The sequence below is a fragment of the Oncorhynchus nerka genome, linkage group LG3, assembly GCF_034236695.1.
Source record: "Oncorhynchus nerka isolate Pitt River linkage group LG3, Oner_Uvic_2.0, whole genome shotgun sequence".
NCBI classification, from domain to species: Eukaryota; Metazoa; Chordata; class Actinopteri; order Salmoniformes; family Salmonidae; genus Oncorhynchus; species Oncorhynchus nerka.
This window is the reverse complement of record NC_088398.1, coordinates 12416568-12427743: the sequence shown is the minus strand read 5'-3', so window position 1 is coordinate 12427743 and position 11176 is coordinate 12416568. Positions and strand designations below refer to the sequence as shown.

General features: G+C 43.0%; 1 protein-coding gene across 2 annotated transcripts in view; it reads right to left on the bottom strand.

The window, feature by feature from the left end:
• Positions 1-5109: 5109 nt before the first annotated feature.
• The window catches only part of LOC115102498 (cytochrome b5 reductase 4), a 31563-nt gene continuing 25496 nt past the window's right edge, over positions 5110-11176 (bottom strand). The window contains exons 13-16 of one of the 2 annotated variants that reach the window (XM_029622533.2): positions 10943-11093; positions 8305-8391; positions 7630-7791; positions 5110-7210 (exon numbers count right to left, since the gene is read on the bottom strand). In XM_029622533.2, the coding sequence (XP_029478393.1) occupies positions 7156-7210; positions 7630-7791; positions 8305-8391; positions 10943-11093 (455 nt within the window). In that variant the 3' untranslated portion in view covers positions 5110-7155. Of the gene's footprint in view, positions 7211-7629; positions 7931-8304; positions 8392-10942; positions 11094-11176 lie in introns of both variants that reach the window. The other variant, XM_029622523.2, reaches the window with a different exon arrangement.

The window sequence follows — 11176 nt, the reverse complement described above, 5'->3', positions numbered from 1 at the left end:
TCATAGACAGATCTGAACAGGATTCTGTCAGGATCCATCCTCCACAGCTCACCCAAAGAGACTCCAGGCTCCCAACCTCACTGCTTTGGCCCTTCTCTGATCCTTCATTTGCCTGACTTCCTGCTGCACCAGGTGCCTCCTTTCAGTGGTGTTGGCTTTGGCCCAGCATGTGGTCTTCGTTGTTTCAAGGCCCTGTCTATATCGGAAGATATTCCCCTCTTTTTGCCAGCAGCACACCACCTTGCATCCCACTGCTGGCTTGCCTCTGTAGCTAAGCAGGGTTGGTCCTGGCTGCAAGACCAGATGCTGGTGGAAGTGGTGTTGGAGGGCCAGTACGAGGCACTCTTTCCTCTTGTCTATTAAAATATCCCAATGTCTCTGGGCAGTGATTGGGGACATTGCCCTGTGTAGGGTGCAGTCTTTCGGATGGGACGTTAATCAAGTGTCCTGACTCACTAAAGATCCCATGGCACTCATTGTAAGAGAAGGGGTGTTAACCCCGGTGTCCTGGGTAAATTCCCAATCTGACCCTCATACCATCATGGCCACCTAATCATCCCCAGCTTCCAATTGGCTCATTCATCCCAGTAACTATTCCCCAGGGCATTGCTGTAAATGAGAATGTGTTCTCAGTCAACATACCTGGTAAAATAAGGGTTCAAAAAAAATACTACACAAATGTCACCGTGCTTCAGCCTGTTTGACGGCTTTGGTGGCAGACCACTTTCTTTGTGTCCTGAACTCAATAATGGCCCCTTGTATCTTCAGGTCTTTGGAGTCCCTGAGGATCATCACCAGTCGGTCTTTACCACTTTGAATTCTACCAGTGATGAGAGTGGTAGTTGTAGCTTTGCTATTCTACTGTACAGGCCCACACATGAGAAGCTGGGGGGCACGCCAAGCCATCTGCGTAGGTCTCAGTTCGCAATTCTCTCTAGTGCCTGTTGCTGATGAGGTGACCTCATACAGGGTTAGCGGCCAGGTAATTCGGGGGAGGACACTGTGCTGGTACATCCAGCACAGTGTACATGTGGTTCTTCTGTCCATTAGGGTCTAGTCAAATAACTTTCCCAGGCACTTGATGGGGTTATTGACGAATGATGGATTTTTTTCTCTCTCTGGATCGTCATGCTGAACCTGTCTGTCACCTTTCCTTATCACCATGCTTCTCGAATTGCAAGGTTTATTAATCAAAATTAAAACATTACATTTAGTAAAATATTTTAAGCATTCAGCGTAGTTAAACATGATTACTGTCAGTTGTGAATCATTCTTTGCAACACGATACATTCAATAAACTGTTGAAATGAGATTAATTTTGTTACTCAGGGTTCCTTTGTTTCTCTGCTACAGGAAGAACAACAGGAAAACCTGCTTTAGCTATAGACCCATCATTTTAAGTGTTCAGCAAAGCCTCTCTCCCTCTCCCGCTGGTCACAACTCCACTAAGCCAGAGGGGGAGTCATGTCATCAAAGACCTAACTCAGTGGGATGAGGCCTCAGGTGTAAACCTTTCTTGTCTCCTCTGATAAAAGCCACTTCTTTTGAAGATGAGGATGTGTACTGGGGCTAGGCTGCTGTTTTGTGGAACTCACACATGGAGGGGATTGCAATTAAAAGACAAATGAAGCAGGGATCAATCTCCACATCACTGGGGAGTGGTGGTCGTGTACTTCAAAATGATGAATAATTCTGTGTGTAAGAGCTCACATGAACTCATGTCCAAAGTGGATCAGACATCTCATTAAAGGAAGCAGCTCAATAAAACATGCATCTGGTCTAATGGATTCTCTCTAAAGATACTCTTCTCCACTATGTCACGTCAGCTGTACGTTGGAGTGGACGGATCTGGGGAGCACTAAGCTGAATGTTAAGCGGCCAGTATTGATTGATTGGCCAGTATTGATTGATTGATTTTCTCCATAACAAACTTCTCTCTAACCCAGAAAAACATATATAATTCACCATTTAAGTACCAGCCATACCAAAAGCTATATTTACATGTTCTTTGCTACATTGTTTCCACATTGCAGCAGCAGACAATGAGCCTACAAGGTTGACGCCTGGAGAAGTGATAAAAACACATTTTATATAAATTAGTTCTGAAAAATAAATTAGTCAAATTAAATAAAAAGGATATGAAGCACATAAAACAAAAAAGATGGCATATATAGGATATTGATAGGATATGTAGGATATTGATAGGATATATAGGATATTAATAGGATATGTAGGATATTGATAGGATATTGATAAGATACAGTGGGACAAAAAAGTATTTAGTCAGCCACCAATTGTGCAAGTTCTCCCACTTAAAAAGATGAGAGAGGCCTGTAATTTTCATCATAGGTACACTTCAACTATGACAGAGAAAATAAGATGAAAAAAAATCCAGAAAATCACATTGTAGGATTTTTAATGAATTTATTTGCAAATTATGGTGGGAAATAAGTATTTGGTCACCTACAAACAAGCAAGATTTCTGGCTCTCACAGACCTGTAACTTCTTCTTTAAGAGGCTCCTCTGTCCTCCACTCGTTACCTGTATTAATGGCACCTGTTTGAACTTGTTGTCAGTATAAAATACTTTCCACACCCTCAAACAGTCACACTCCAAACTCCACTATGGCCAAGACCAAAGAGCTGTCAAAGGACACCAGAAACAAAATTGTAAACCTGCACCAGGCTGGGAAGACTGAATCTGCAATAGGTAAGCAGCTTGGTTTGAAGAAATCAACTGTGGGAGCAATTATTAGGAAATGGAAGACATACAAGACCACTGATAATCTCCCTCGATCTGGGGCTCCACGCAAGATCTCACCCCGTGGGGTCAAAATGATCACAAGAACGGTGAGCAAAAATCCCAGAACCACACGGGGGGACCTAGTGAATGACCTGCAGAGAGCTGGGACCAAAGTAACAAAGCCTTCCATCAGTAACACACTATGCCGCCAGGGACTCAAATCCTGCAGTGCCAGACGTGTCCCCCTGCTTAAGCCAGTACATGTCCAGGCCCGTCTGAAGTTGGCTAGAAAGCATTTGGATGATCCAGAAGAAGATTGGGAGAATGTCATATGGTCAGATGAAACCAAAATATAACATTTTGGTAAAAACTCAACTCGTCATGTTTGGAGGACAAAGAATGCTGAGTTGCATCCAAAGAACACCATACCCACTGTGAAGCATGGTGGTGGAAACAAAATGCTTTGTGGCTGTTTTTCTGCAAAGGGACCAGGACGACTGATCCGTGTAAAGGAAAGAATGAATGGGGCCATGTATCGTGAGATTTTGAGTGAAAACCTCCTTCCATCAGCAAGGGCATTGAAGATGAAACGTGGCTGGGTCTTTCAGCATGACAATGATCCCAAACACACCGTCCGGGCAACGAAGGAGTGGCTTCGAAAGAAGCATTTCAAGGTCCTGGAGTGGCCTAGCCAGTCTCCAGATCTCAACCCCATAGAAAATCTTTGGAGGGAGTTGAAAGTCTGTGTTGCCCAGCAACAGCCCCAAAACATCACTGCTCTAGAGGAGATCTGCATGGAGGAATGGGCCAAAATACCAGCAACAGTGTGTGAAAACCTTGTGAAGACTTACAGAAAACGTTTGACCTCTGTCATTGCCAACAAAGGGTATATGACAAAGTATTGAGATAAACTTTTGTTATTGAACAAATACTTATTTTCCACCATAATTTGCAAATAAATTCATAAATCCTACAATGTGATTTTCTGGATTTTCTTTTCTAATTTTGTCTGTCATAGTTGAAGGGGCGGCAAGGTAGCCTATTGGTTAGAGTGTTGGACTAGTAACCGAAAGGTTGCAAGTTCAAATCCCCGAGCTGACAAGGAACAAATCTGTCGTTCTGCCCCTGAACAGGCAGTTAACCCACTGTTCCTAGGCCGTCATTGAAAATAAGAATTTGTTCTTAACTGACTTGCCTAGTTAAATAAAGGTAAAATAAATAAAAATAAAGTGTACCTATGATGAAAATTACAGGCCTTTCTCATCTTTTTAAGTGGGAGAACTTTTTTTGCCCCACTGTATATAGGATATTGATAGGATATGCAGGATACTGATAGGATATGCAGGATATGAATCAACAGACTCATTTGTATTTTCTTTCACCTTGTAATGCCCAAGCCAGATCAAGCTATGCAGCAGCAGCAGGTATTAGAGGTGGTGATGGTGAGTAATGTTAGTGGTGGAGGTGGCAGACGACAGATAGTGAGTGCCACTCCAGTCTCAAGCACCACTCTGTGTGTCAGGTACTGGTACTCCCCTCACCCCTACACAATTCTCCTCAGCTTTCAGTCAATCATAGAGCTGCTGCTGCCAGACTGGATAGGGGCTTTCTCACCTGTCTGGAACAACATGCTATTTGCACTACATATGTCATATAAGTAACACCAAATTCACTGAAATGTATCAGTAATGCCATTATAACAGATGTAGATAATGTGACCTCCTCTCTCCATTATTTCCCTTGAAAGCAGCATAGAACATGCCCTCGCCCTGCGAAGCAACTTCCCCTCCAATGATGCCAACTAGTCAGTCCACTTATAATCAAACTCTAAAGAGAATTCCTAATGCCAAAGCTATTACACTCCCATTGACAGACTCGCTCTCTACACCCCCTCCTGAAGGTAGATACCGTAAAGCTCATTGAGAATCAGAGCCAAACACAGTGTTTTTCATCTATGGTGACCTTTGATTTTCCATCTGCCAAGACATGCAATTTCATCGGATTGCCTTGTGGGTGGGGAACCTTTACTCCTATGGGGAAGGACTGGCCACCAACATGATGCCATTTCCTAAGATAACACTGTGTGTGTGTATATAGTCGGTCCGGAGTGCAGATGGGGGGGGGGGGGGGGGGGGGACAGACAGACACAGAGAGTGACTGCAAGGTTTTTTTCCTTGGATAATTACAGCTTTGCATATATATGTCTTTAATATCATATACTTCCTGGTGTGGTTGTGATATCGTTCCCTTGTACATTTGAATTGCCTCTTCCCTAAGGTGAAGTATTAATTAATGAACTGTAGTACATTTCAGCCAGAAACAACTGAACACAATACAACCAGGGCTCTGAATCTAAACACAACAAAAATGTTTAGTGCATCTTTTAATTTGCTTCAGGACAGCTCATATAACTGACATGTTACTTATAATGTGAATGATGTACAAAGCTGCATATGCATTCAAATAAGATGTGGTTAGATCAACATTAGATGAGCTACAAAACCAAGTGAAGCTCAATTTCTTTAAAAACCAGAACCCAACACATTTCAGTCATTGTTTCACCGGTCAAAAACAAACGGGTACTTTCATCAAGTACTTTTGATCCATAGAAGCTTGACTTATAGTATTGCACGTAGCATGGCATGTGTGTTACATTGACAGGTGTGATCTTTGAAATGGTTATGTTCAGTGGTAAGAAATGCTGAAATTCATTTTGTGTGAAAAAGGAACAAAATGACCATGACATGATGTACTTTGATGTTATTAAAAAGTAAATGCCACGCAGGGTTTGGTTTTTAAATGGCACCTTCCATACGATCTAGAGAGTACAAATTAGAGAAAAAAAACAGTGAAAAGTCCAAGATCGCATACATCTTTTCTAGATACCAATGTCCAATATAAAAGATTCTTCCTCCAAAACGACATTTCATGAAAATACAACTTCAATTTCATGGGACATTTTGTTCCTTTTTGACCCAGATTGAGTCAGTAATGACGTCTGAAAGGATACATCTAAAGAGGCAGATGGACTGACTGCAGCTGGAAACGGCCAGATGAGAGCCCCTCTTATTAGGTTAATAGAGGAGCTACATCAGAGGGAGCACTCATAGCATAAAACAACTCTGCAGGATTGACATAGTTCGGTCTGGCAGTTTGATGTTCCACGAGGAGAAATCACGACAGTTGGTGCCTTTACCAACCTCATGTATTTCACAAGAGTGAGAAAGAGTCAAGGACGCACGGTCAGGGTTCCCGGATGCAGTTTAGAATCATTTAACTGCATCAAACATCAAGCACTTAAAACAGATCACTGTGGGCTTGAGGTATTAATGAATTAAATACATGAATAAAATGATATTTTTATTATATTGAATACATTTACGTAGGTGTGTTATGTATTGTGTAATGTATTCCCATTGGTATTCGTCACCTACTGTGAGTACTACAACAACATCAACCTGTGAGAGAGAGTGGGGAGAAAGAGAGATAAAAGAGATAGATATAGATGGAGAAAGAGAGACTGTGAAGGTACTGAAGACTGGTCTGCTTAACTATCAGTCTCTCTGAAACAGAACCACAGGCTGCAGAACATACCAGATATAGCAGCAGCACAGCCAAAACAACTATCTGAATAATAATAACTCTCTGTAGGAGGGTATATGCCAACAGCAGGTTGGAAATTCTCATTACTTCTTCAACAAAAGAAAGATGTAATGATCAGAACTAAAAAATGAAACGCTCACAAATTCCTGCTTTTTGGGGTGGGGTGGGGGGGGGGGAGCGACAGCAAAAATAACATCACAATGTAGCGGATGTGTGGGACTGTGCAATAGATTGATATACAGTATGTAAGACATGGTAGTGACCTCTCATAAACAACCCCAGACCCCCCTCTCTCTCTCTCTCGTCAGAGCAGAGGAGAGCACAAGGACAGGACAGTTCAAAGAGTTCTGATACAGAGAGAGACAGACAGTGAGCTGATGATGTTGACCTGAGGGTTCAGTGCTGCTGGGTGACTGGCCATTCATCCTTTGTGTGTGATTCACCAGCAGTCACGTCCTTGGCGTCCAGAGAATGACTGTCCACCCATGTTTCAAAGCACCAGAGAGAGTAAGACGGAGACACACAGAAATAGAGAGAGACAGAGCTGCTAACCACAGAAGTCCATCAGTTCAGTCTACAGTGCATAGAAAGACATTGTTCCAAAAAACACATTGGCCGGCAGCCTAATAACATCTCTTCTCTCCCACACTCTCTCACAAATTGTGTCTCCTTTCTCTCAAACACACACACTTCTCTCTCTCACACACACACACACTTCTCTCTCTCTCTCACACACACACACACACACACACACGTTGTTCTCTCAATGTCCCGTTGGCACCTCAGGCTGTAATTTCTGAGACTGACACTCAGCCCTGGAAAACATGAATCTCCTCTTCACTGAAACAATGCTGTCTCACCAACCTGAGAAAGAGAGGAGGAAGGTGAGAAACAAGGAGAAGGTGAGAGGGGGAGTCAGACAAAGCCTAAATGTGGGAAAAGTTATCCAATGTTATACAAGTTAACTTCCTTGCACTACATAGCTTCAATCTACTAAATTAACATGAACATAAAAACATACAGCATGGCTTCTATATTTAGAAATGTTTTTCTATTTAACTGGGCAAGTCAGTTAAGAACAAATTCTTATTTTCAATGATGGCCTAGGAACAGTGGGTTAACTGCCTTGTTCAGGGGCAGAATGACAGATTTTTACCTTGTCAGCTCGGGGACTCGTTCTTGCAATCTTTCGGTTACTAGTCCAACACTCTAACCACTAGGCTACCTGCCGCCCGGCTAAATGCCTAACTGGAGTGTGTAGAGGGGTGTGGAGTGTCACTCACCCCACAGTCAGCTCGGTGAAGGCTGAGGGGCCACACACACACACAAAGACCTTTGACCCCTCAGGCCTAACCAGGAAGTCAGTCAGCATGGAGGCCTCAACCCGCCCCTTCCTGCCTGTCCACCCATCACACGGCTCTGACAGAATATACTCCACCTGGAACCTGGAACCATAGATTAGAGCAGAACAGAACCCATCACACGGCTCTGACAGAATATACTCCACTTGGAACGTGGAACCATAGATTAGAGCAGAACAGAACCCATCACACAGCTCTGACAGAATATACTCCACCTGGAACCGTAACAAACGAATGCATCTTCTGCCTTACCAATTGACAGACGGATCATCAGAACACACTGTACACTGAGTGAGCATAGAGATCAAGAGAGTGAACATTCTCTGTCTGCCTAGCAGCAAGACGACATGTCCAGTAACATGTATGTGTTAATGCTGCTTCACAGGTAATGGTTCACATGAGAATCTAGTCAATATGGTAATGATGGGGAGTGTTCACACACCATGAAGACATGCAATAATAGACATCTGAAGCGAGCAAGAACACACACACACACACGATCAGATTCACCACAGAGGGTGCGTCTTGCTGACATTAATGCAGCCAGCCTCATAACGACCACCCTCAATATGAATACACAGTAAAACACACACACACCTCTCATCTTCAGTTGCGAGGCCGTCAAGTTCAGAGTGCCACAGGATGTCTCTTTCCTGTCTGTTGAAGAACATCAGCTTGGTTTTCCTAGAACACACAAAGATCTAACGCCATCAGAATAACCTTGTCCTTTACAATGTATTCACATCCTCAGGAAGAGAACAATGACAGCCTTGTCCTTTACAATGTATTCACATCCTCAGAAAGAGAACAATGACAGCCTTGTCCTTTACAATGTATTCACATCCTCAGAAAGAGAACAATGACAGCCTTGTCCTTTACAATGTATTCACATCCTCAGGAAGAGAACAATGACAGCCTTGTCCTTTACAATGTATTCACATCCTCAGGAAGAGAACAATGACAGCCTTGTCCTTTACAATGTATCCACATCCTCAGGAAGAGAACAATGACAGCCTTGTCCTTTACAATGTATTCACATCCTCAGGAAGAGAGCAATGACAGCCTTGTCCTTTACAATGTATTCACATCCTCAGGAAGAGAACAATGACAGCCTTGTCCTTTACAATGTATTCACATCCTCAGAAAGAGAACAATGACAGCCTTGTCCTTTACAATGTATTCACATCCTCAGGAAGAGAACAATGACAGCCTTGTCCTTTACAATGTATTCACATCCTCAGGAAGAGAACAATGACAGCCTTGTCCTTTACAATGTATTCACATCCTCAGGAAGAGAACAATGACAGCCTTGTCCTTTACAGTGTATTCACATCCTCAGAAAGAGAACAATTACAGCCTTGTCCTTTACAATGTATACACATCCTCAGAAAGAGAACAATGACATCCTTGCAATAGCACAGCAGTCAGAGTACAGCCTCCTTCAGTTTCTATTCAGTCAAAAGTAGAAAGGAAATACTCTGCATGACATATCTGAAAGAATGGGATCAACAATACAGCAATATATTTGATTTGATAGGCAGAATATTTTCCATGCTGCTTATACCTATCCAAGCCTTTCATACATTGGGGCAAAAATGTATTTAGTCAGCCCCCAATTGTGCAAGTTCTCCCAATTAAAACGATGAGAGAGGCCTGTAATTGTCATCATAGGTACACTTCAACTATGACAGACAAAATGAGAAAAAATAATCCAGGAAATCACATTGTAGGATTTTTAATGAATTTATTTGCAAATTATGGTGGAAAATAAGTATTTGGTCAATAACAAAAGTTTATCTCAATACTTTGTTATATACCCTTTGTTGGCAATGACAAAGGTTTTCACACACTGTTGCTGGTATTTTGGCCCATTCCTCCATGCAGATCTCCTCTAGAGCAGTGATGTTTTGGGGCTGTTGCTGGGCAACACAGACTTTCAACTCCCCCCAAAGATTTTCTATGGGGTTGAGATCTGGAGACTGGCTAGGCCACTCCAGGACCTTGAAATGCTTCTTACGAAGCCACTACTTCGTTGCCCGGGCGGTGTGTTTGGGATCATTGTCATGCTGAAAGACCCAGCCACGTTTCATCTTCAATGCCCTTGCTGATGGAAGGAGGTTTTCACTCAAAATCTCACGATACATGGCCCCATTCATTCTTTCCTTTACACGGATCAGTCGTCCTGGTCCCTTTGCAGAAAAACAGCCCCAAAGCATGATGTTTCCACCCCCATGCTTCACAGTAGGTATGTTGTTCTTTGAATGCAAATCAGCATTCTTTGTCCTCCAAACACGACGAGTTGAGTTTTTACCAAAAAGTTATATTTTGGTTTCATCTGACCATATGACATTCTCCCAATCTTCTTCTGGATCATCCAAATGCTCTCTAGCAAACTTCAGACGGGCCTGGACATGTACTGGCTTAAGCAGGGGGACACGTCTGGCACTGCAGGATTTGAGTCCCTGGCGGCGTAGTGTGTTACTGATGGTAGGCTTTGTTACTTTGGTACCAGCTCTCTGCAGGTCATTCACTAGGTCCCCCCGTGTGGTTCTGGGATTTTTGCTCACCGCTCTTGTGATCATTTTGACCCCACGGGGTGAGATCTTGCGTGGAGCCCCAGATCGAGGGAGATTATCAGTGGTCTTGTATGTCTTCCATTTCCTAATAATTGCTCCCACAGTTGATTTCTTCAAGCCAAGCTGCTTACCTATTGCAGATTCAGTCTTCCCAGCCTGGTGCAGGTTTACAATTTTGTTTCTGGTGTCCTTTGACAGCTCTTTGGTCTTGGCCATAGTGGAGTTTGGAGTGTGACTGTTTGAGGTTGTGGACAGGTGTCTTTTATACTGATAACACGTTCAAACAGGTGCCATTAATACAGGTAACGACTGGAGGACAGAGGAGCCTCTTAAAGAAGAAGTTACAGGTCTGTGAGAGCCAGAAATCTTGCTTGTTTGTAGGTGACCAAATACTTATTTTCCACCATAATTTGCAAATAAATTCATTAAAAATCCTACAATCTAATTTTCTGGATTTAATTTTCTCATTTTCTCTGTCATAGTTGAAGTGTACCTATGATGAAAATTACAGGCCTCTCTCATCTTTTTAAGTGGGAGAACTTGCACAATTGATGGCTGACTAAAAACTTTTTTGCCCCACTGTATCTACATGAAGTGCTTAGGGGGAAGGGGCTGTACTAGGAGTTGTTTCTGGGTGGATCCATGACAGTGTATTTCACCTGAGTGAGCCCAGGTCCTGGAGAGCCAATCGGATCACCCGAGCCATCGGCGTGAACCCCGTGCCGGCTGCTAACAGGTAGAGGTGAGTGACCTCGCGCAGGAGGCGGAGACTGAACGGACCATCTGGGCTGCTGACAGACAGGTAGTCACCTAGGCAACCAGGGAAGAGGAGAGAAGAAAACCCATTAAGCTGATAAACCACAAACACAAAAATAAGCAAAAACAGATAATAC